Raw genomic sequence first — 26,913 nt, 5'->3', positions numbered from 1 at the left:
TATTGAACATTTCAAGTAAAAACAATAATAGACAGTAACCGTCATGAGGCAAATACAACAGTAACAGGAACAGTAATAGGACTACATTTATGAATGGACGGCTAACGACTATCAACCACAGTCGGTCCCGTCGGAAAGTTTGGAAAACAGGGAAAACAGCCTGTTCCCGATCCACAAGGCCACAGTAGGGAAAAAATACTCATGGGTTACTACATGAGACAACGTGTAATTAGCATTACGAAGAAGACAGAAAGAAAGAGAGAAAGAAAGGGAAGAGAGGAGCAAAAGAAAGAGGAACAGAGTGATACAGGAAAAAATGAATATCAAGATGAGAGGAGAGGGAAAAGGGGGGAAGGGGAAGGGATACGGGTAGGGGGGGAAGGGTAGGAGAGAGCCCACAGCGTCCCTATGCATTCAAAATTTGTTCCATTAAGGTGTCAGAGGAAGAGAAGCGGAGCCAGATCGACCATTGAGATATAAACTTGGTGTAAGTGTCATTGTCCAGTGCCAACATCTCCTCCATTCTCATGGTGTCATTCATAATGGATACCCACCGTGACAATGGGGGGGTAGTCGTCGTCTTCCAATAAGCAGGTATCAGCTGCCTAGCAGAGGACATAAAAAAAACGAAGCAATCTTTGTCTCTGCGATTTAATAGACCCGGGCAGTATTGAGAGTAATGCAGTTTTCGGAGAGATAGGAACTGGAGTATCAGCTAGAAGATTATAACATTCAAAAACCTGTGTCCAGAAGGGGTGGATCCTCTCACAGTCCCACCAGACATGTAGATAGGTTCCGACTGAGGCTTCACAGCGCCAGCAGGTGGCTGGCGTAGACGGGAAGATTTTGTGTAAAGTAGCAGGGTCTCTGTACCATCTGGACAGCAGCTTATAGTTCTTCTCTTGAGAGTAGCAGGAGATGGTCGACTTGTGTGTGAAGTGGAAAGAAGTTTGCCAGTCCGGCACAGAGATGTCTTCACCCAAATCCGCAGACCACAGCCTAGTATAAGGTGGGAGCTGATCATGCGCTAAAGTCTGTAGTAAGTTATATAAGGAGGATAGCAGGTGTTTGGGGGCTTCTGGGAGCGAGCACAATACCTCAAAGTCGGTAAGCTTGCGGTGTATTTGAGAGGAGGAGTGTAGGCGTTTGGTAAATGCGGACACCTGTAGGGCCGTGAGCCAATCTCCAGAGTCTTCAATGGAGAAATTTAAAAAAGCTTTCACTCTTGAACCTGCCTGCTCTGCATTTATCTTTCGACTGAATTTAAGAGAGGCTTGAGGTTGGTGCTGACACTGTGAGAGTCATTCGAGGACAGGTAGAAGTCACTCTCTGCTCTTCCTAATAAAACATCTATGGACACCCTAACAGGGATATGTTACTGTGTTATTTTAAGAAAAAAAAACAGCTTGCATAGCACTTTCTGACTATGAAGCTGGTATATTCTTTCAACACAAGGGAGATGATTAAAAAAAATAAAAACACTGAGAAAAAGAGAAACCCCCAAAATAAAAATGTAAATATTGCAGCTTATTAGTCCATAAATGTGATGGCTACATTCGTATAGCTTTTGTTAGCTTTTCTTCAGTCCTATTTCATTATTTTCACCTGATGATCCTACAAGTAACCCACTTCTGTCCTGGAGGGCCACCACGTTCATTCAATGTAATGTACTGATAGAGGGGTAGCATTGTCACCCTCATATACAATGCCTTAAAACAGTAATCATGCCCCTTGAAATTTTCCACATTTTGTCATGTTACAACCAAAAACATGAATGTATTTACTGGGATTTTATTTGATAGACCAACACAAAGCGAAAGGAATATGATAAATGCTTTTCAATTTTTTCAACAAATAAATATGTAAAAAGTGTGGCGTGCATTTGTATTCAGACCCCCTGAGTCCATACTTTGTAGAAACACCTTTTGCTGCAATTACATCTGCAAGTCTTACTGGGTATGTCTCTACCAGCTTTACACATCTAGAGAGTGACATTTTTGCCCATTCTTCTTTGCAAAATAGCTCAAGCTCTGTCAGATTGGATGGAGGGCATCTGTGAACAGCAATTTTCAAGTCTTGCCACGGATTCTCAATTGGATTTAGGTCTGGAGTTTGACTGGGCCATTCCAACACATGAATATGCTTTTATCTAAACCATTCCATTGTAGGTCTGGCTGTATGTTTAGGGTTATTGTCTTGCTGTAAGGTGAACCCAGTCTCAAATCTTTTGCAGACACCTGTCCCTGCTGAAGAAAAGCATCCTAACAACATGATGCTGTCACCAAAATGTTTCGTGGGGATGGGGTGTTCCAGGTGATGTGATGTGCTGTGTTAGTTTTCTGCCATGTTTTAAAGCCAAAAAGTTAAATTTTGGTCTCATCTGACCACAGCACCTTCTTCCACCTTCTTCCACATGTTTGCTGTGTCCCCCACATGGCTTCGTATGGCTTTCTTTCAACAATCGCTTCTTCTTGCCACTCTTCCATAAAGGCCAGATTCATGGAGTGCATGACTAATAGTTGTCCTGTGGACAGATTCTCCCACCTGAGCTGTGGATCTCTGCATCTCCTCCAGAGTTTTCAGAGGCCTCTTGGCTGCTTCTATGATTAATGCTCTCCTTGCCCAGCCTGTCAGTTTAGGTGGACCACCTTGATTTGGTAGGTGTGCAGTTGTGCCATACTCTTTCCATTTTCAGAAGATTGATTGAACAGTGCTCTGTGAGATGTTGAGATATTTTTTAAAACCTAACCCTGCTTTAAACTCCTCCACAACTTTATCCCTGCCCTGTCTGGTGTGTTCATTGGCCTTCATAATGCTGTTTGTTCACAAAGTTGCTCTAACAAACCTCTGAGGGCTTCACAGAACTGCTGTATTTATAATGAGATTAAATTATGCACAAGGGGGCTCTATTTACAAAATAGGTGACTTCTGAAGGCAATTGGTTCCACTAGATTTTAGTTAGGGGTCAGGCGGCTGAATACAAATGCACGCCACAATTTTCACATATTTATTTGTAAAAAAATGAAAACCATTTATCCTTTTCCTTCCACTTCACAATTATGTGCCACTTTGTGTTGCTATATCACATAAAATCTCAATAAAATACATTCATGTTTTTGGTTGTAACTTGACAAAATGTGGAAAATGTCAAGGGGTATAAATACTTTTTCAAGGCACTGTAGGATTATAGGATATTTCCCTATTAAATCTTCTGTATAACATGGGGAGGTGTTCTAGATAGCTGGGAACAATGCTAGTCAGCAGAGGCAGAGGGCACAGGAATGTATTCGCTCGCGAGACTGGCAGGGTCATTAGGTATCTTATTGCCCTTTCCAAACAAAAATAACAAAACACTTTCAATTATATATTTAACAGACCACAAAAGGAGAAATTAAAATGGAGCTTACACACAGTTCAGGACCGCCTGTCAGTTTTTCAGGCGGACCTGAACAGACACTCCACTCACCTCAATGGAGCAACGAATGTCAGCGGTGACATGGCCGCTGACATCCAGTCCGCTAAATGCAGACGGATGGAAACCTTATTTTCCATTCATCTGGCAGATCAGATGAAAATGGATAAGCGGTACGTTTTCATCCGATCTGCCATAGAGGAGAGCGGGTTCTGACAGGTCTGTCCCTGCACAGTGAGCAGAGACGGACCTGTCATCCGCCGGCTCAGCGGGGATCACTGGATCGATCTCTGCTGACCAAGCAGAGTCCCCCAAAACAGACAATAAGGTGTGAAAGAGCCCTAACTGTTATTTAGGAACCCTGAACCACTGCATGCATAATTCTTAAAGGCACTGTATTTTAAGTGCACCAACACAAAGTTTGGGCCCCACCAAATATCCCGCAGACTGTTGAGGGCAAGTTGCAAGGAGCCCATTTACTACTGGCTGCTGCCATGGTGATCCCCCATGGGTCTTTTCCTATCCAAGGACCCTCTTTGCAAGTTACAGTAGATCCAAATGTGCACTTTTGGAACATTTACTAACTGCTACCAGATAGATCAAATGTTCATTCATTCAGTGTCTTATCAGCATTTGATACCATTTATTGCTGCTCTCATTCTTTATCTGATGTACTTCTGTGGTATAACTGCTCATTGTGAGGTACTATAACATGATGCTTTCTAACTGTTAATCAATTAGAGCAACAAATTTTTCACTGGTTGATTCATCATTGCTGTCAGGGCTCTGCTCGTGCTTTGCGGGCGAATCTGCGTGCACGCATGCGCACACGCGCCGTTAGGCAATCCAATCATCGGCGTGTGTGTGCGCCAGTATGCACCTCAGGCGCATGCGTGCGTGCAATGGGCGCGTGTGTGCACTAGCGGGTTTGGAGCCAGTGGCCCTATTTAAAGGTACAGCTGCATTTGTTCAGTGCTGTTTGTCTGCAGCTTGTACCTGAGACTCCTGTTACCTGTTCATCTGATTGCTATTGCTGACCCGGCTTATGTCTGACTCTGCTGATCTCTCCTGCCCTGATCCCGGCCTGCCTGACTCTGTTTATGGATTGCCTATTTGATGTTGAACCTTTGCTAGCCTGTGACCTTGCCTTTGCCTGCCGTTACTGCCTGATTGCCTATCTGCTCCAACCCGGCTTGTCTGACCAACCCTCTGCTTCTTCCAAGTGTGCAGAGTCTATCCAGAATCCGCTGCCGCTGTTCCTGTGCCTTCTTCTACCCGGATTGCTGACCGTCCTCCTGCTCCGCCAGCTTCTGCCAGCTCTGCCAGCTTCTGCCAGCCTCTGCCAGTTTCTGCAGTTCCAGCCATCTGGAGGATCATCTCCACTGCCTGCATCAGCTGCTGCATCCAGCTCAGAAACTCCTACCCCACATATATATTATGCAATGAAAAGATGGGCTAACATAGCGTCATACTGTATAAAAAAGGCAATTTATTAAAAATAGAATAAAAAACTCACATTTGGAATAGTAGAAGAAAGCATGTATATAACAAAGAGCGATGCAAACAGGAGATCCACTGACGCGTTTTGACTCCACGGCCCCAGATAACGACCGTCAGAAAACGGGACTGCACATCTAATTGGATTCCTTTGGACTTTATAATTCACCATTTTCGTTTTTTGGACTTTGTTTATTGTGCAGTTATTATACTAGCACATTATTATACTAACACATTTTTCAGGAATGACTCCCATTTTGTCTTAATTTGGACTCACCTTCATTATGTGGTAATTCTTCTTTATTGATGTTTCTGTTCAATATTAACACCTTAATTTCTATCTAGTCACCATACTAGTACATTTTTTCACCACACCATACCAGCATATTTTTATAGGGACTGCACATCTAATTGGATTTCTTTGGACTTTATAATTCAATATTTTTGTTTTGTTTTTACTTTGTTTATTGTGCAGTTATTATACTAGCACATTATTATACTAGCACATTTTTTAGAAATTACTCTACTTTTTTCTGAGTTTGGACTCACGTTCCTTATGTATTAATCCTTATTTATCTGATGTGTTTCTGTTCAATATTAACACCCTAATTTTTATCTCTTACCTTATTTATGGTATATTCACCATGCTAGCACATTTTTCACCATACCTACATTTTTTTCAGAAATTTCACTTTTTCTTGGTTTGATTCACATTTCACCATGTATGAATCTCTGTTTATTTGATACATTTATGTTTAAGTCACATTTATACCATTTATTTATGCAAATTAGCTTTTTGCAACCTTAGCGCTGCACTTAAGGATCCACCCAGATGCCTGAAAGGACACCTGGTTCAGCCTCTCAGCGATCCACTGGGAGCCTGAGCCAGAACCTCGCATCCCCTCCATAGTCCAGCACTTCAGTGAGCGCTGGAAGGGCAGAGCAGAGAGCTGGAGACTCAGTCTCAGCTCTCTGCTCAGAGTGGAGGGGGAAAACTGAGCAATCAGCTGTGTTTTTTTTGTCACTCAGTTCTTACTGTAGAGATGGTGGGGGACAAATGTGGCATCAAATAGATGCTGCATCCACCTAGGTGAGTATAATTGTTTGTTTTTTATAATCCTGAACTTCTCTTTTAAGTCTTTAATGGAGAAGCTTGGGTTGTTCTTAGTCTTAGATGAATTTTGAAAAAATGAAAAGGATGGGAATGACACTTAATGTTGCTGCTTGTACTTTGAACCAGCCATTGTCCATGTTTTCTGAGTATTGTATGGTAATTGTGCTACAACTAGGTTAAAAACCATGCACAGTGTAACTAAAGGCTGTTACACACAGACCTAAATTTGGCTGGTTCAGCAGAAACTGCCCAGATTTCTCTGTGTGTGTATCACTGTCTGTTCAACAGAAGCTGGTAAAATGGTTATTCTGGAAAACCAGCATTTCAGCGCATGCAACCAATGGCTGCAGCGCTGATTGAATATTCTGATGGTGGAGGGGCTGCTGTCAGAATACAATAGTGCAGCAGGAGAGATCCCTGCATCCACATCACTTGTGTGGATGCAGGAATAAGTATTTTTGTTCCTTCAATCCTCTGGTTGAAGGAAAAAAAACTCTGCGTGTACCCTGCTTAAAGCGGTGTTCCGCCCACCGCTGCAAAAATTAAAAGTCCAGCGATGTTGGCACCGCAGCTGATGTTTCCATCAGCTGTCGGGTGCAGGGCGCCACCATTGCAGGTAAGGGAACCCGGCAGTGTAGCCTTACGGCTCCTGCTAATTCCCTTGCTTTTCTATTAAAAACTGACCACACTAGGCAGGAGAACACACATGGTCAGTTATCTAGCTATGCTGGGAACTCAGCCTGCTCTCCTCCAATGATCAGACTTGTCTTGACATGCCCCACAGCTGCCCTGCCCTGCACAGCTATTCATTGGGAAACTCAGTGTGCTGCTGTTTCTCCTCCACCAGTTCTTATGCAGCTGAGAACAGAGGGAATCCGATCACTTATAAAAGTGAAAAAAAAAAAAAAGATATTTATAATGCTTTTTCTATCTACTCACAAATGTTTTGTTTTTCATTTATATATTAATCTAAATGGGTTGTTTTACAAGGTGATGGTTTACAGGGTGCTGCAGGGTGCGGGTGCTACAGTATTTCACAAAAGTGAGTACACCCCTCAGATTTTTGTAAATATTTTATTATATATTTTCATAAGACAACACTGAAGAAATAACACTTTGCTACAATGTAAAGTAGTGAGTGTACAGCTTGTATAACAGTGTAAATTTCCTGTCCCCTCAAAATAACTCAACACACAGCCATTAATGTCTAAACCGCTGGCAACAAAAGTCAGTACACCTCTAAGGCCGCGTACACACGGGCGGACTGTTCGCCCAACTTTGTCCGCTGAACAGTGTTTCGGCGGACAGTCCGCTCGTGTGTGGGCTTCAGCGGACAGTTTTTCGGAATTTCTGTAAGACTGTCCGCTGAAACTTGATTTCAGCGGACAGTCCGCTCGTGTGTAGGCTTGTTCGACAAACTAAGTTTCGCGCATGCTCAGAAAGGATTTACACGGCGAAGGTTGCATTGCAGTGTATTGGACGTCGAATTTCTCGTCCCGTCGTACGTGCCGTTCACGTCATCGCGCACGCTTTCAGCGGACTGTTCGTTCATCGTGTGTGGTCAAGTCCGTTCATGCAAATTTTGAGCGGACTGTTTGTCGGATTGTTTGACGAACAAAGTTGGGCGAACAGTCCGCCCGTGTGTACGCGGCCTCAGTGAAAATGTCCAAATTGGGCCCAAAGTGTCAATATTTTATGTGGCCACCATTATTTTCCAGCACTGCCTTAACCCTCTTGGGCATGGAGTCCACCAGAGCTTCACAGGTTGTCACTAGAGTCCTCTTCCACTTCTCCATGATGACATAACAGAGCTGGTGGATATTAGGGACCTTGCGCTTCTCCACCTTCCATTTGAAGATGTTCCACAGATACTCGATAGGGTTTAGGTCTGGAGACATTCTTGGCCTTAGCTTCTTTAGCAAGGCAGTGGTCATCTTGGAGGTGTGTTTGGGGTCATTATCATGTTGGAATACTGCCCTGCGGCCCAGTCACAGGGAGGAGATCATGCTCTGCTTCAGTATGTCACAGTACATGCTGGCATTCATGGTCCCCTCAATAAACTGTAGCTCCCCAGTGCCGGCAGGAAACTCATGAAGCCCCAGACCATGACATTCCCACCACCATGCTTGACTGTAGGCAAGACACACTTGTCTTTGTACTCTCCACCTGGTTGTCGCCACACGCTTGACACTATCTGAACTAAATAAGTTTATCTAGGTCTCATCAGACCACAAGACATGGTTTCAGTAATCCATGTCCTTATTCTGCTTGTCTTCAGCAAACATTTGCAGGCTCTCTTGTGCATCATCATTAGAAGAGGCTTCCTTCTGGGATGACAGCCATGCAGACCAATTTGATGCAGTGTGCGGGGTATGGTCTGACCACTGACAGGCTGACCCCCCACCCCTTAAACCTCTGCAGCAATACTGACAGCACTCATATGTCTATTTCCCAAAGACAACCTCTGGATATGACGCTGAGCATGTGCACTCAACTTCTTTGGTCGACCATGGCGTAGCCTGTTCTGAGTGGAACCTGTCCTGTTAAACCACTGTATGGTCTTGGCCACCGTGCTGCAGCTCAGTTTCAGGGTCTTCTTATAGCCTAGGCCGGTGATGGCGAACCTTGGCACCCCAGATGTTTTGAAACTACATTTCCCATGATGCTCATGCACTCTGCAGTGTAGGTGAGCATCATGGGAAATGCAGTTCCAAAACATCTGGGGTGCCAAGGTTCGCCATCACCGGCCTAGGCCATCTTTATGTAGAGCAACAATTCTTTTTTTCAGATCCACATAGAGTTGTTTGCCATGAAGTGCCATGTCAAACTTCCAGTGACCAGTATGAGAGAGTGAGAGTGATAACACCAAATTTAACACACCTGCTCCCCATTCACACCTGAGGCCTTGTAACTCTAACGAGTCACATGACACCAGGGAGGGAAAAAGGCTAATTGGGCCCAATTTGGACATTTTCACAATGGGGTGGACTTGCTTTTCTTGCCAGCGGTTTATACATTAATGGCTGTGTGTTGAGTTACTTTGGCGGGGTCAGCAAATTTACACTGTTATACAAGCTATACACTCACTACTTTACAATTTAGCAAAGTGTCATTTCTTCAGTGTTGTCATATGAAAAGATATAATAAAATATTTACAAAAAATGTGACTCACTTTTGTGAGATACTGTATATATGGTATACTGCATTGCTCCCAACTGTCCCTGATTTCGAGGGACTGTCCCTGATTTGAAGCAATGTCCCTTTGTCCTTCATTCCTCCTTATTTGTCCCTCATTTTGGTATGATCTGTATAGATGTATATAAAATGCACTTTTTATCTATCAAAAAGTGTTTTCTGGCACTAAACCATTCATCTGATTTCTAAATTGCTGCATTTGTAAATTCCAAAAGCCAATATAAAGGAATAGTAGTAGTAAAAAAGCACTTGTGGGTTTAACCAATCTTGTTTTTTTGTACAATTCTCCTTTAGGGGGCGTGGCAAGGGGGTGTGTCCTATGCCTGCATACTTTTGCTGATAGGTGTCCCTCATTCCCATCTCAAAAAAGTTGTGAGGTATATATTCAGTCAGGCAAGCCCTCATATTTCATAGCTGTAAACCTAATGAAGATTGTACAATAAGACTGTAGCTTGTATGGCCAATTTTAGTCGTCAGCACTGATGTAGGAAGTGCATCGAGTACAAAATGTTCATCACAACTTTCATTCCTGTGTCCTTTCTAGAATTCCATGTTTGTCATGATTGCGTGTCCTTAGAAAACTGAGTTACATCAGCAAGGTCCAAAATAGATTAAATAGCTTGTACTGACCCTCCCTCTACAGACAGTCTGTGTTCTGCAGGTATGTGACACATTTCACACCTGAGTGCCATGGACGCCTCGTATCTGCCAGAATGTGATTTGGAACAATGCATCAGTGATACTATACAGAACATAGAGTGAGGTCTTCCCGGCAGAGAACAGACTTGAGCTGTGTAAATGTTTGTAGACAGTCAGTCTAAAAATGCAGAAGAGAACTGAGGAGTAGATGTGGGAATGTTTATGTAGATGTCAGCTGGCCTTATACATGGCAGTTACCAGCAGAGAACAGGCCAATACTAATTACCTATACAGGTGACTCTGATTTTCCTCTCCGATTCACATAGGCGTTCTCCGTAGTCCGCATCCACCTGCTCAGCAAGGTATCTCCCCGCTGAGCAGGAGGATGACAGGTCCGTGTACGCTCTGCTATGCTGTATTTCCAGCCGACGATCACCCAATCTGATCTGCTGTTTTTGGCAGAGAGGATCAGAATGGATCGAATTGGGTTGTGGTGGGGGTTGACCTGATCAGACAGCCCCTGTAAAACCAGCCTTAGGTTGGTCATAGATGGCAGGCTGTTGAAAAAAATCTAATGGATGTGGATGGACGAATCTCCCAGCTGTGTTACTGTATTCTGACAGCAAGGACTCCTCTGCTTTCATAATATACTGATCAGTCTGCAATCTGCTGCAGCTGGACGTTACACCAAGTGTTCCAGGCATCCATCCCTGGGCGTATACTGCCCTAAACATTGGTACCACTCATTGCACTGTGCAGCCACAGCAGCTTTCAGGCTCTCATATAGAGTTTTACAGGCAGCCAAAAGCAGGGATTGATGCTACAACAGCACCTTTCAGACAAAAACACTGGAATCTCAGGCATATGGGCTAAATGCCAAGTGTACATAAGGTCTTTTCTGCTTAGATGTAGCTCTGCAGCTACAGGATGGGGAGAATGAATCCTCCGGGCGGCAGTTTACCATAGAGCTGGCCAGGGACCAGATAGTCCCCGGCTATCTCTATGACCCTTGGAGGCTGAAAGTGATGTCAATACATCACTTCTGGCTCTGGTATAAGTAAACACTGCCATTTTTCTTGGTGGAAAGCCTGAGATTGATCTTTATTTTATTTTTTATTTTTATTTTTTTTCTCTTTTTTTTTTTTTTCTTTTAACGATCATATTTGTACACATATTCCTCTTATGCATTTCCGAGTAGTCCATTTTATTTCAGTTCTGCTGTTTGGGATTGTGTTAATATGTACTGTGACCAATATATAATGATATTTCAAAGAATATTTTGAAACTGGAAATGAAGAATACCCAGATTTGCCTTTTTTATTTAAATTCTCCTCTCTGTAAATTTCCAACATTGCAGTATGTTAAATAACTTCCCGTACAGACAAGTCATCGTCCCAGAGGGCTTTGTAGAGAAACTTTCCGTCAGACTTTTGATGTTGAAAAGTCTGCTCGTGTGTACGCGGCATAAGCAAAAAGTGTCAAAATAGGCTTGGTCTTCAAGTAGTTGCATTATAAACAATGGTTGTGTCTATCTACTAAATGCAAGAGAATGTAGGACATAGTGGTGAAAAATAGTATTTTCAATATGCAAAATAATTAAAAAAAAAATTATATATTTTTTACAGCCAATGTAATGGCTTAGCGGCTATGTTAGATGGAAAATTCTGACGCGTTAATTTTAGCACCAGAAAAATAATCTTTTACAAACATTTTTTTCAGATATTGAGTCCTCTTTGAAATCAGCTAGAAAGTCTATAAATGCTTTACACGGTCAAGGGATCAACAAAGATTGGTGCACAGAGATAAACGTGCCATCTTCTATTTTAGCATTTTACGTGCCAAATAAAAAAAAGCGTTGCGTGACAATTTGTTAATTGAGTGATAGTGGCGCTCTATCTGTCCAAACACATCCTCTTCTTCTTTGCCTACTGCGGTGCTCCTTGCTGTCTGCCCCTCCTCACTACAGTATTTATGTCACTGTGGTAATGGTGTACATTTTAGAACAATTTTTTAACTCAGAACATTGGCTCAAGTGTTATTTTGATGTAAGTTATCAGACATTAACAGACACTTTAGTATATGGTGCAACAACACATAGAACTTGTGTAATGGCATTGGTAATTTGCTGCATGGAAAATACGTTGATATTTACACTAAAATATGATGTATTCCATTTTGTGTATGTATATATATATATATATATATATATATATATATATATATATATATATATATATATATAGAGTTATATATATATAGAGTTTTATATATATATATATATATATATATATATATATATACACACATTGCTATGAAGTTTTCTCATACCCCTTGAAATTTTCCACATTTTGTCATGTTACAACCAAAAACGTAAAATGTATTTTTTGGGGATTTTATGTGATAGACCAGCACAAAGTGGCACATAATTGTGAAGTAGAAGAAAAATTATAAATGGTTTTCAATTTTTTTACAAATAATTATGTGAAAAGTGTGGCATGCATTTGTATTCAGCCCCCCTGAGTAAATACTTTGTATAACCACCTTTCGCTGCAATTACAGCTGCATGTCTTTTTGGGTATGTCTCTACCAGCATTGCACAAAGAGTGATATTTTTGCCCATTCTTCTTTGCAAAATAGCTCAAGCTCTGTCAGATTGGATGGAGAGCATCTGTGAACAGCAATTTCCAAGTTGAACCTCCACCCCAGTGTCAGGTCACCTGAGTACAGGTGACAGATGCACACCTTTGGAGTCAGGAGTGCACTGCTAAGGTAGTGGACTCTATGACTGACTGCTGTGGATGGAACTCTGTGGGGTTTAGGATGGCGGGTCCACTGGAGCACCAACACGGATCCCACTGGGACCTAGAGCATAAGATTCCCCAGGACGCAGAGTCTAAGAGCCAGCAGGTGCTCAAGAGAGCCTCTAGTGGTGAGGATAGACTGCGCTGCAACTGTCTCCAAGTTGTGGCCCCCAGGGTCTCCCAGCTCACGCTCATGGTAGGCTACAGGAGGATAGAGATGAAGCAGTAGCCCAGGGCAACAAGGGATAGTCAGGAGATAAGCCAAAGGTCGGGGCAACTAGCAGACAAGGATAGGACAGAAAACACGCCAAAGGTCAGGGTAAAAAGCAGGCAGGGATAGTCAAAGAAGAAGCCAAGATCGGTAACAGAGACAGATGTAGAGTACACAGCAAGCAGGAGACAGGAAACCAAACAAACAATATTGCTCAGCAAAGCAGGTTGGGAGAACACAGTGTTAAATAGTGGTTCCTGTTGAGGCTACGGTGGAGCCATACCGAGGGAAGATTACTTAACCATGCAGATGTGAGATTGCAGGCCCTAAGGCTGATACACAGACCAGGTAAGAGACAGACAGGGCATGGAAATATTACTGCAGAGTAATGACACCCAGTTTCAAGTCTTTTGCAGACTCTTATGCCCTGTACACACGTTCGGACATTCCGACGACAAAATCTGTCAGATTTTTTCCAACTGATTTTGGCCCAAACTTGTCTTGCATACACACGGTGGCACAAAGTTGTCAGAAAATCTGATTGTTCAGAACAAGGTGACGTAAACCACGTACGACGGGACTATAAAGAGGCCAGTAGTCAATAGCTTTTGTCTCACAATTTATTCTGAGCATGCGTGGCACTTTGTCCGTCGGAATTGTCTATCCAGCTCTCAAACTTTGTGTGTCGGAAATTCCGACGGAAAAAGTCCGATGCAGCCCACACACTATCGAATTTTCCGATGACACGATCCGATCGCACATTTTCCGTCTGAAAGTCCGTGTGTACAGGGCATAACAGGTTTTCTTCTAAGATTGCCTTGTATTTGGCTCCATCCATTTTCTCATCAACTCTGACCAGCGTCCCTGTCCCTGCTGAAGAAAAGCACCCCCACAACATGATGCTGTCACCACCATGTTTCACGGTGGGGATGGAGTGCTCAGGAAGATGTGCAATGTTCATTTTCCGACAACACATAGCGTTTTGCTTCTAGGCCAAAAAGTTCAATTTTGGTCTCATCTGACCAGAGTACCTTCTTCTACATGTTTGCTGTGTTCCCCACATGGCTTCTCGCAAACTGCAAACGGGACTTCTTATGGCTTTCTTTTAACAATGGCTTTCTTCTTGCTACTCTTCCACGAAGTTCAGATTTGTGGAGTGCACAAATAATAGTTGCCGTGTGGACAGATTCTCCCACCTGAGCTGTGGATCAGTCATGTCTTGGTAGGTTTGCAGTTGTGCCATACTCTTCCCATTTTCGGATGATGGATTGAACAGTGCTCCGTGAGATGTCCAAAGCTTGTGATATTTTATATAACCTAAACCTGCTTTAAACTTCTCCACAACTTTATCTCTGACCTATCTGGTGTGTTTCTTGATGTTCATGATGCTGTTTGGTTGTCTAACAAACCTCTGAGGGCTTCACAGAACAGCTGTAGTTATACTGTATTTATATACTTTATTTATAAAGAGATTAAATTACACCCATTTGGACTCTATTTACTAATTAGGTGACTTCTGAAGGCAATTAGTTCTACTAGATTTCAGTTAGGGGGTATCAGAGTAAAGGGGGCTGAATACAAATGCACTTTTCAGATATATACTTATAAAAAAAAATTGAAAACCATTTATTATTTTCCTTCCACTTCACAATCATGTGCCACTTTGTGTTGGTCCATCATGTAAACTCCCAATAAGATATATTTAATGTATGTGTTTTGGTTGTAACATGACAAAATGTGGAAAATTTAAAGGGGGTATAAATACTTTTTCAAGCCACTGTTTATAATATACACACACACACACCATATGTATATATAGATATATACTGTATATACACACACACAATATAAATTATATATATATATATATATATATATATATATATATATATATATATATATATATATATATATATATATATATATTAAAAAATACAAATAATAATAATAAAAATATAAAAGTGAAACTATAAATACAGGCTCTCCTCACTTAATGACCAGGTTCCCTTCCAACGACCAGGTCGTTAAACAAACGAGGGGCCACAAGTAATCCACATTTTAAACATTCTTATCTCCTGTACTGTACTGTATTGTGAAAAAAGGTCTAAACACAAAACCCCAGCTCAATAACGGTGTTTTAATTTGCATAAGTACAGAACACAAACAAAAATTCTGTACTGTACTATATAATGATGTATAGCGGGTCGTTAGGGTGGGGAGAGCTGATGGTAAGTCTGAGTGGTCATTAAACAGGTAAGTTGTTAAACGCGGAGTATCTGTATGCAAGAATAAGCCAGCCAGCCTATGATCTTCCAAATTAAAACATTTATGATCTACAAATATATGAAAATGTTCTGTCAAAAAAAATGAAAAATCACTGCACTGTTTCTCCTAGTTTGCTCCTTGTGCGAAGGCTGTACTCACCGCTGCCCAAGTTGGATACAGGAAGATAATCCAAAGAGTAAAAGACCTCATCACTGTCCAGTCAGTCTCCTCTATAGCAAGCAAAACCATATGGACACTTAACTGCACACTTTCAGCATGTCCTCACAGAGCATCCAGAGTGTCAGTATGCTGGACCCTCCCTGTATGCCGGAGGAAAACGCCCATCAATTTCCAGCTACATGCGATACTTTAGTTGTTTGCAAAGTGAAAAAAAACACTTCACAGTCACAGTACATCTGAAACAAGGAGCTGTAGCACTTTTGTATATTGGTCCCTAAATGAGATATTGCAGGTCATTTACCTAAAGCTTAGCACACATGTTACAATCTGATTGTACAATCTCCTTGTAGTGCAATGCCATGCCTGATTTGATACATATTTATTGGATAGTTTAGGAAGGTGCTCATATTACATTGTTTTGGTAAATTTAAAGTTGATTGTACAGAGATTGTATGGTCAGCTTATAATGTCTATGATGAGCCTACGTTACTCATGTTCATTCAGTGAGTCTACAGAATATAGGGCTGGCTGGGAGAGTTTAATGAACAGTCTGAATATTTATCATGCCCTAGCCAGTCCCTGAAGGGGAGTGCCCAGAAGGTGGCCGGGGGGGAGATCAATAGTCTGGATCCCTGGAGAGACTGTTCTTCCTTTTTCTGGGGGAGTTCTAAAGCCTCTGGGGCGACTTCATCACAGTGGGGCGTGACCGGATGTCGGTGTGAGAGGTTGAGGTGGGTCCAGGCCTCCCGCCCGCTCTAGCAGCTGACGTAGCTGAAGCGGTGAGGAGGGGGAGGAAGGAGGGGAAAGGAGACGCTGAGAAGCCGAGACGCCGTGACTCAGCGATACGGCCGTTTGGCAGAGAGCAAAGCAGCAGAGGGATGGTGGAGGAGTGTGGAAGCCACCGACAGCTCTCCTGCAGGGAACCATCGAACGCCGAACAGGTATCACGGTGAGAGAGGGATCGGCAGTGGAGGCGGGATAGAGCGGTACCCCCCTGGTTGAAGAAACTCTAGATCTGAGATATGACCAAGAAAAGGGGGGCGGAGGAGGCGATCATACACCAAACCAGACACCAAAAAAATGTGTGCAAACGGGAGAGGAGCAGCAGCAGGCTGCAATGGTAGTACAAACGACAGGGAGGAAGAGCCAGAGTTTGGTTACAGAAATACCTGGGAAATTTATAACCAAAACAGCAAAAACAGCAGTACCAATAGCCACTACAGCGGTAGTAAGCAGAACAGTGGAGGCACAGGAGCTTGTGATAAGTTCTCCCACAGAAATGGAAAATGGACAGGACATGGATATGGGTGCAGAGGCGGGTTTTACTGTAAGAGGAAAAGAGCCATCCCTAAAAGACATTTTATCTGCGATTAATACCTGTAAATTATCTCTGGATGACTTATCAGACCAACTAAAGCAGATAAGGGAAGATGTGTTAAATCTGAAAAATGAAATACAAAAAGTTGCTATCCGAACCATAGTTCTGGAGTGGAGAGTTAGTCAGGTGGAGGACGATTTGTACCCATTGAAACAGGAAATGCAAGTGATGAGGGGGCAATTGAATATGTGCATGGATAAAATGGACAATATGGAAAATAAGATACGCAGGAAAAACATTAGGGTACTAGGCCTCTCCGAGAAAAGTGAAGAAAATAATCCCATTGAATTTATGGAAACATGGATAAAAGATAAAGCTATCGAGATTTTTTGCGATCGAAAGGGCGTACAGAGTCCCCTTTAGGATTGTGGCCGGAAGAAGCCAGCCAAGACCCTTAATTATTCAACTCCTGTCCTATAGAGATAAGACAGTTATCCTTCAGAAAGCAAGAGAACTGAGTAACTTGGAGTATAAAGGGGTGAAGATTTCACTATATCCGGATTTTTCCCCCGAGTTGCAAAGACAGAGAGACAAATTTATAGATTGCAAAAGTGAATGCAATATCTCAAAGTGAATTACGCATTACTTTATCGGGCACGTTTGAGAGTAACAGCACAGGGGGAAACTAGATTCTTTAACAACCCAGAAGAAGTCACATCATGGTTGGAGAAAAATTAGTGTCAGATTCAACAGGGGGAAAAGATATGATATGAAGAAGATAGGAAGGAAGCTCAAATTGGATATAGATTGTGGACTGGACTGAAGGGGTGTTCCCCCCCCCCCTTTTTTTCAATTAATCCCTCTTAAGAAGCCATGGCCAAGAGGAGGGACTATGATGAGGAAGTTGGAGCATAGCCTCTCCTTACTCCTTTCACTTTTTTTTTTTATCTCTCCTTGCCGCAAGGGAAAAAATTGATTTGTTAATGAAGTAACGGGAGTGGGTGGAGAGGGAGGGCAGGTGGGAAGGATATATCACCCTGGGAGGAAAAAACGGTCACTATGGAAGCACCCTAGACGAGCCCCAAGTGGGGTGTGGGGGGGGGTGGGAGGGGGGAGAAGGGAAAGAAAAAAGGGGTGGGGGGGAATGTAGAAGCAAAAGGGAGGATTAATGTATGAATGATAGGGTGAGAAAGGTGGCTGTAAGGATGAGGGTAGGAAAAGGAAGGCACAGTAAAGGTTGGCAGAGTACACAGAAGAGTAAAATATTAAAACACAAAGACGATGCATGGAACAGAAATAAGAATTAATTTTGTTGGTAAAACATAAAGATGATGCACGGAACAGAAATAAGAATTAATTTTGTTGTTAATAAATGGACACTGAGAAACTGAGTTTAAATAAGGAACAGAGAAGCAATGTGGTAAATTTCATTAAAAGAGTTAAAATTCGTACATGGAACGTATGGGGGGTGGAAGTTCAAGTGAAGAGATGGGTAACTCTCTTTATGGGTAGCACGGGTGGGTATGGGATGCCTTGCCTGCAGGAGACCCATCTTGAAAAAGTCACAATCAGCATTTTAAAAGGTAGGAAATATAGGATACTATACTACTTTATGAATACCCCTTATTTAAGAGGGGTGAGTGTCCTGATAGTTCCGGGGATGGGTTTATCCTGCAGGCGGGGCATTATAGATGATAAAGGTAGATATGTGTTTCTTTTTTGGTGGGAAGGAAATTAAAGTATGTATGATTATCATTGTGTATATTCCTCCGTTAGTGAATGTAGAAATAATTTGTGTGGTCGAAACATTAGGGAGCACAGGAAAATAGTAGGGGGGAGAAAAAACTATAATATTGTCATGGTTATGCAGTGATCTTCCTGTGTTTGCTTACCTTCCCTCATGTCTTCAGACTAAGAAGCCAGCTACTTCCACCTGGTGGTTTTTATAACCTCTCCTCTAAGCATGGCTCCACCCCAGGCCCTTTCAGGGAGCCTATATAAACCTGTGCACTGCAGGGCTCAGTGCTGATCAACCATTGTGTATTCCTTTGTGTATTAGCTTCCTGTTTCCTGTCGCCTGCTCTGCTACTGATTTCCGTTACCGACCTTGGCGTGTTCTGACCATCCCTGCTTGCCTGTGACCCTGACCTATTGGCGTGTACCCGACTATTCTGTTCTGCTTGTGGCCCCGACCTTGGCTTTGTCCCTCACCATCCCTATCCTCCTGTTGCCTACTGTGGGTGTGAGCTGGGGGACCCTGGGGGTCGCGACCTGGAGCCAGTTGCAGCCAAGACCATCTTCACCACTCGAAGCTCTGGTGAACACCAGCTGGCTCTTAGACTCCGCGCCCCAGGGAATCTCACGCTCTATCCCCAGTGGGATCTGTCCCTGTCTGCAGCAGTCAGCCGTAGGGTCCACAACCTCGCGGTGCACTCTGCATCCCTACGGTGTGCACCTGTCACCTGACAGTTTGATCAGCCATGGACCCAGCTGACGTGCCGCTTCCTGCAGATGATCCATTGCAGAGCTTAGTTCGGCGACTTGAGACCCAAGAATCGCATCAGACGCAGGTGATGCAATTCCTTCAGGATTTGGCATCCCGTTTTGAACAGGTTCAGGCCTCATTAGGACCCCCAGTTCCACAACCTCAACCACTATCTGCGACTGTACCTATCGCACCAGTCGCATCCACGCATTCATTAGTACTGCCAGCCCCGTCCCGTTTCTCTGGGGACTCCAAGGCCTGCAGGGGCTTCCTCAGCCAATGCACAATTAATTTTGAACTTCAGCCCCAAAACTTCCTGTCCGATCGGGCAAAAGTCGCATATATCATATCCCTCCTGTCCGGCGAGGCGTTGGCTTGGGCCGCCCCTCTGTGGGAACTGAATGATCCAGTGGTTTCTAGCCTGTCTGATTTCTTGAAACTTTTTCGGAATATCTTCGAGGAACCAGGTCGTGTCTCCTCAGCGGCTAGCGCTCTTTTAAGTCTCCGTCAAGAGGCCGCTTCTGTGGGACAGTATGCTCTTCAGTTCCATATCCTCTCAGCTGAATTGAGCTGGAATAATGAGGCCCTAGTTGCAACCTTTTTACATGGCCTCTCTGATAGAGTGAAGGATGAATTAGCAGGAAGATCCCTTCCTGCTGATCTGGACAGTGTCATCGCCTTGTGTAACCAGATCGATATTCGCTTTCAGGAGAGGGCCCTGGAAAAAAGACGCCAGCACTCCCCGTTCTTTAGGCATCCTGAGTCCCCAGTCCCTTCTCCTCGATTCAAGGAGCACCCCCTGCCTACCGAGGAACCTATGCAGTTGGGCTGGACTAAGTTATCTCCCGAAGAACGCGCTAGGCGCAGAACTCTGGGCCTATGCCTCTATTGTGGGGCTAAAGGTCATTTCCGTGACACTTGTTCTCTTCGTCCGGAAAAACGCTCAGGGCTAATACATCTGGAAGGTGGAGTATTAGACCCTGAAATATCACCTTCACCGTCTCGTCTTCTCCTTTCTGTGTTGCTTCATGTCGGTGCTTCCTCTCGTTCGGTCTCAGCACATCTTGATTCCGGAGCCGCTGCCAATTTCATGGATTGGGAAACTGCATCCTCCATGAGACTTACCCTTTTGCCCCTTACAACACCATTGGTGGTCTTGGCGATTGATGGCACGGTTCTCCCAGGGGGTCCTATCCGCTTCCAGACTATTCCTGTTAAGATGTCAGTAGGGACACTCCACCAGGAGTGGATATCCTTCCTTGTCTTACCTAAGGCTTCATCTCCTATCATATTAGGTCTTCCTTGGTTTCGGCTCCATTCTCCACACGTTGACTGGTCTGCTGGACGGATCCTGGCTTAGGGTTCCTCCTGTTCCTCTTCCTGTCTACTCAAGGGTACCCCAAAGGAGAGACTTCCCGTTACCACCACCCCAGTATCTTCTGCTTTTCCTGCTGTATATGGCGATCTCTGGGACGCATCCTGCAATAGTCGGACTGGTGCACTCTCTGGGTCATGTGATACTCTGGATGAGGAGCCCACCTATGAACCTGAGTCGATCATTCGCTCCAGTTCGCATAACCATTTACCTCTGCCTGTCCCTAATCTCCCTTGGACGCACAGCCAGGCTAACTTGTCTGCGAGTTCCAGAGTCGCTATGCCTTGTGATGCGATTGAGATGGTCGCTACATCTGACAATACTAATCAGTCGGCCTCCACACCACTTACGCCAGTCCAGCCCATGCCCTATGAGCTTCCTGCTTCTTGTTCAGGACCTTCTGTGACCCAGTTTCACCCTACTACTACTATGTCCGTTCAAACCCATTTAAGAGGCTCAATCCATCTTTTGGATAGAATACCTCATTCGGCCAAGAGGGGTTTTCAATCTTTTTCTCAGGGTTCTGTTTGTGTTTCTGCTATCCAGCTTAAATCTTGCGACATGTCACCCTCTAACCAACCTGACCTCAGGGATCCACTGACCTCTGCCCAGTTTGGTGGTCCTGTGATGGATGCCCAACTCAACTTTAAGGGTGAGGGGGTCCCTGCTCAGACTCCTGATCTTCTCATGCCCTTACCCATTCCTAAAAAGCCTTTAGTCCTCAAGTCCTCTCGTCCTCTCCCTACCTCTGCTTTGGTTTCTGAGGATAATCTAAAATACGAGGTTAGTCAAGTTTTGGATTCCCGGCTCCGTAAAGGCATTCTTCAATACCTCGTACTTTGGAAAGGGTTGGGTCCTGAGGAGAGGTCTTGGATCACTGCATCTGAGGTCTTTGCTCCCTGTCTGTTAAGGAGGTTCCATCTGGAGTTTCCCTTTAAGCCTGGACCCAGGCAGGGAAGGGGGAGGCCTCGTAAGAGGGAGGGTACTGTCATGGTTATGCAGTGATCTTCCTGTGTTTGCTTACCTTCCCTCATGTCTTCAGACTAAGAAGCCAGCTACTTCCACCTGGTGGTTTTTATAACCTCTCCTCTAAGCATGGCTCCACCCCAGGCCCTATCAGGGAGCCTATATTAACCTGTGCACTGCAGGGCTCAGTGCTGATCAACCATTGTGTATTCCTTTGTGTATTAGCTTCCTGTTTCCTGTCGCCTGTCGTGTGCTCTGCTACTGATTTCCGTTACCGACCTTGGCGTGTTCTGACCATCCCTGCTTGCCTGTGACCCTGACCTATTGGCGTGTACCCGACTATTCTGTTCTGCTTGTGGCCCCGACCTTGGCTTTGTCCCTCACCATCCCTATCCTCCTGTTGCCTACTGTGGGTGTGAGCTGGGGGACCCTGGGGGTCGCGACCTGGAGCCAGTTGCAGCCAAGACCATCTTCACCACTCGAAGCTCTGGTGAACACCAGCTGGCTCTTAGACTCCGCGCCCCAGGGAATCTCACGCTCTATCCCCAGTGGGATCTGTCCCTGTCTGCAGCAGTCAGCCGTAGGGTCCACAACCTCGCGGTGCACTCTGCATCCCTACGGTGTGCACCTGTCACCTCGCCTCAAGGTGACCTGACAAATATACAGAGAGGATGCACAGAATGGAAAATAGAATTAATAGGTTTGGTAACAAATTGACACCAAGAAACTGAGTTAAAATAAGGAATTGAGAAGTAAAGGGGGAAATTTCACTAAAAGAGTAAAAATTTGTTCATGGAACGTACGGGGGGTGAAAGATTTCTTTTTTGTGGGAAGACAAAGTATGTGTGATTGCTAATGTGTATATCCCTCCGCCATTTAATGCAGAAATATTAGGTGAGCTGATGAGGTTTATAGTGGACAAGCCAGGGGTCCCAGTTATAATAGCAGGGGACTTTAATATGACGATGGACCAAAACATAGACAGGTTCCCACATAAGGTAGGTAGTAGGGAGGGACCCAGTGGGCTATTATTTCAATTTTGTGAAGAAACAGGTTTCGTGGATATATGGAGGAGGTGGAATCCCATGAAGAAACAGTATTCTTGTCATTCCAGGACGCACTCCTCCTTGTCCAGGATTGATCTGGTGCTATGTAATGAAGAGGCATTAGGGATAATGGAGAAGGTGGAGTACGATCCAAGGGGAATTTCAGACCACTCGCCGGTAACTTTCTCAATAAAAACGGGGAGAAGTCACAGTAGAAAGGAGTAAAGGTAAATCCCTTCTGGTTAGAGTTAATGGAGAATATGGAGGAAGTTAAAATTAGTTTGAAGGAATTTTGGAGTATAAATGTAGGATCCACGTCATCGGGAATAATGTGGGACACTTTGAAAGCCTTTCTCAGGGCGGTACTAATCAAAAAAATATCTCAGATTAAGAGAAAGGCAATAGCCAAAGAAATAGCAGCGAAAGAGAATGTAAGGGGGGCAGAAGAAAGGTATCTGAGGGCACCATCGGGGGGATAGTTATAGGGTGTGGGAGGAGAATCAAGCCGAATATAAGAGACTTATATGGGAGAAAGAGGAGAAGAAAAGGCTATTTCAGAGGCAGACCTTTTTTGGAGAGGGGGAACAGGTGGGGAAAGTTCTATCATGCTAAGGCAAATAGTTAATCTCCTATTTGTCAGGTCACCTTGAGGCGAGGTGACAGGTGCACACCGTAGGGATCAGGAGTGCACCGCAAGGTTGTGGACCCTGCGGCTGACTGCTGTAGATGGGGGACAGATCCCACTGGGGTTAGACCGTAAGATTCCCTGGGGCGCGGAGTCTAAGAGCCAGCCGGTGTTCACCAGCGCCTCTAGTGGTGAGGATGGACTTGGCTGCAACTGGCTCCAGGTCGTGACCCCCAGGGTCCCCCAGCTCACACCCACAGTAGGCAACAGGAGGATAGGGATGGTGAGGGACAAAGCCAAGGTCGGGGCCACAAGCAGACAAGGATAGTCGGGACACGACAAAAGGTCAGGATCACAGGCAAACAGGGATAGTCAAAAACACCCCAAAGTCGGTAACGGAAAACAGTAGAAGAGCACACGGCAGGAAACAGGAAGCTAACACACAAAGGAATACACAATGGTTGATCAGCACTGATGGCCTGCAGTGCACCGGTTAATATAGGGCTCCCTGATAGGGCCTGGGGCGGAGCCATGCTTAGAGGAGAGGTTATAAAAACCACCAGGTGGAAGTGGCTGGCCTCTAGTCTGAACACATGAGGGGAGGTAAGCAAACACAGGAAGATCACTGCATAACCATGACACTATTATACCAGCGATTCTGGATAGGGAAGGTAGTATAAAGAAATCAACCTCTGAGATAGCGGAAGAATTTAAAATATATTATGAGGAACTATATAAAGTCTCAAATCCCAATGTAGAAGGGGAAATGTGGGAATTCTTCGGGAAAATAACAGTACCTAAATTATCGAAGGAAGATAGGGAAGGTTTGGAGGCTCCATTGACTCTGGAGGAGTTGCAAAAAGTAACAGCAGAAATGGCAAATCAGAAAGCTCCAGGTCTGGATGGACTGCCAACAGAGATTTATAAAAAATTTGGGGAAATATTATTACCTGCTCTCCTGCAGGTGTTCAATGGAGCCTTTGATAATGGGAAGTTACCGTTATCAATGACTGAGGCCACAGTGGTGGTTTTGGCAAAAGAAGGGAAAAATCAGTAGGAGACCACGTCATATAGGCCTATCTCACTACTGTGCTCAGACATAAAAATCTTGGCAAAAGTATTAGCAACAAGAGTAAACAAAATAATCGCTAAATTGGTACATGTGGACCAGACGGGGTTTATCCCAGATAGGTCTACAAGTATGAATGTAAGGCGAACGTATTTAAATATGCAGATTCCATCAGCAAATGAAGGAAATAGAGCGGTTGTGTCCCTTGACGCGACTAAGGCTTTTGATAGCCTAGAGTGGGATTACCTAGGGAAGGTGTTAGCAGAATTCTAGTTTGGGCCGAGGTTTGCACAATGGATACAGGGCCAAGGGCAAAAGTGAGGATAAACGGAGAGTGCTCAGAGTGGTTCCATTTGGGGAGGGGGACAAGACAGGGGTGCCCATTGTCGCCCCTGCTTTTCGCCCTGGCACTGGAGCCATTAGCTATAGCCCTGAGAGAAGCGCAGGAGATACAGGGATTTAAAAGGGGTTATGAAGAGGAAAAGGTCGCTATGTACGTGGACGATGTGCTGCTGTTTCTGGGGAATACGGGGCCCTCATTGGTAGCAGCAATGACAATGATAAAAGAATTTGGATATTTCTCTGGACTTGAAATTAATTGGGAAAAAACAGTCCTCCTGCCAGTGGATCCCTTAAAAGATCCATTGCCAAAACAGGTATCCCAAATTAAAATAGTTAACCAAATGAAATATTTAGTGAGTGAATATGACACGAGACCCGAGGCAGTACATAACATGGAACTTAGTCCCACTTATGACAAAACGGAGGCGTAAAATTAGAGTATGGAAAAACCTCCCCCTATCAGTAGCTGGTAGGTGTAACCTAATTAAGATGGTGTGGATGCCTCAAATACTATATGTAATACACAACTCACCAGTCTGGATTCCAAAACATTGGTTTAAGAAAATAGAAAGCATGTTTAGAGAAGTAATATGGAAGAATGGAGTGGCAAGAATTTGCTTACAAGCGTTGCAAAGATCAAGGGAACTGTGAGGTTTGGCGGTTCCCTAATATGAGATACTACTTCTTGGCAACTCAATTACAGTATATGAAAGGAAGTAATTTAACGGTAGAAGAGGAGACAGGAAATAAGCTCCTGGTGAATGATACCCCGCATAATACAGTTGTGGAGGCAGTGGAGGCTGACTCATTTAGGTCCAGATGCCCAACAGTCCAACTGATGGTAAAATGCTGGGAGTCGGTAAAGGCAATGTTGGGATACAGCGGATACGCAGAATTTTTACCAGTTTGGGAAAATAAAAATCTAGTGGAAATTAGGAAAATGGGGAAAATAGAAGAATGGGATCGGAGGGGTATTCACTTCCTACCACAACTGTATAAGGAAGGGAGGTTGAAAACTTTTCAGGAACTAAAGGAAGAAAATGAAGTACCCGGTCGCACTTTTTTTAACTACATGCAAATTAAACATGCATTGGAGGTACAATTTAGAGGAAAGAAATTGGAATTGAGTAAGATGCCTGCACTTAGGAAAATCGTAAATAGTAAGACATCGAAAGAAGTCATTTCAGATATTTACGGTTATATAAAGGGAGCAGAACAAGAGGGAGAGATAGAGAGTGAAAAAAGAGTAAAGTGGGAGAGAGACGTGGGTCCAATGTCGGATGAACAGTGGGGGTGGGCTATGGCACTGGGGGCTAAAGTCTCATTATCCCCCTCACAAATTATATCTCAATTGTATTTGATACATAGGTCATATTAAACTCCTCTTAAATTGTTTAGGTTTGGGAGAAGACAGGATGCAGAATGCCAAAGATGCGGAGACAGAAGAGGGGACCTAATAACACATGTTATGGCGATGTCCAAGGTTTACAGATATAAACACTTTTTAGGAAATAGGGAATTGGGGATAAAAAATAAAAAATGCAAATAAGAGAACCTTCACATAAAAGACCTCAAAAGAAAAAATGTGGGTTCAATTGGACTTTTTAGGCATAAAAGGAGTTGTAGAGACAACCGATATATTCAAGAGAAATTATCTCTATTTATTATCAAAACAGATTATGTATAAAATATAGACAATCAAAATTTAAAATACAAACAAAAAAGTTTTTTCCCCTTATAAAGGCACATTTAAGTCCTAATTGATATCCTATCAAAGATAGTATAATCCACTCAAAATTTCCAAAAAGGAAAAAAGAAATACACATTTATATAAATATAAAGTAGAGGATATCAGGTATACAGTCGAAACTTAAATATGTTCTGGTGCTCTACATGTTTCGCGTTTATTGAGTAACGCTTCTTCAGGAGCTGATAACAGTATTATTCCTTCGTGGGTGTGTCCCAGGCGGGGAAACCAAGCCACAGAAAAAGGCAGGAAGGTTGACGAAGTTTCAAAAGGCAATTTTTTCCAAAAGAAGGTAAAAATTAAAAAATAAATAAAAATGTAGGTTTAAAGTTGGTGGGATCACTTCACATTGTGCTGAGCCCTAGGGCTTCAAACATACGATTTTGGTAAGTATTAGTATATGTGGGTGGCCGAGAGGCGTATGGTGGTAGATACTCTGGGTATCCCCTGAACTTTAAGTGAAGTGGTCCCTTCCAATAGTCGTAGCGAACCAATTTCCCGCTAAGTAAAAAAGAAGCAAGGGGGAACCTGGAAGGCAGCCTATTCAGCCTGTTCACCCCTATAGTACTTGTTGTTTACAATTTTAATGGCCGCTGTCCGATGTCCAAGGTTATACAGATATTGGA

General features: G+C 43.7%; 1 protein-coding gene across 1 annotated transcript in view; it reads right to left on the bottom strand.

Annotated features, from left to right (window-relative positions):
• The window catches only part of LOC143964527 (parathyroid hormone/parathyroid hormone-related peptide receptor-like), a 109,547-nt gene extending 94,159 nt beyond the window's left edge, over positions 1-15,388 (bottom strand). The window contains exon 1 of the mRNA XM_077474304.1: positions 15,294-15,388. Coding sequence (XP_077330430.1) covers positions 15,294-15,383 — 90 coding nt within the window. The 5' untranslated portion in view covers positions 15,384-15,388. The remainder of the gene's footprint in view (positions 1-15,293) is intronic.
• Between the last annotated feature and the right edge of the window lie 11,525 nt (positions 15,389-26,913).

This window comes from Lithobates pipiens, unplaced genomic scaffold (genome assembly GCF_037356315.1).
Source record: "Lithobates pipiens isolate NorthernLeopardFrog02 unplaced genomic scaffold, aLitPip1_a1.2 Scaffold_8, whole genome shotgun sequence".
Classification (NCBI taxonomy): Eukaryota; Metazoa; Chordata; class Amphibia; order Anura; family Ranidae; genus Lithobates; species Lithobates pipiens.
The sequence above is the reverse complement of the archived record's forward strand: the minus strand, read 5'-3'. Positions and strand labels throughout refer to the sequence as shown.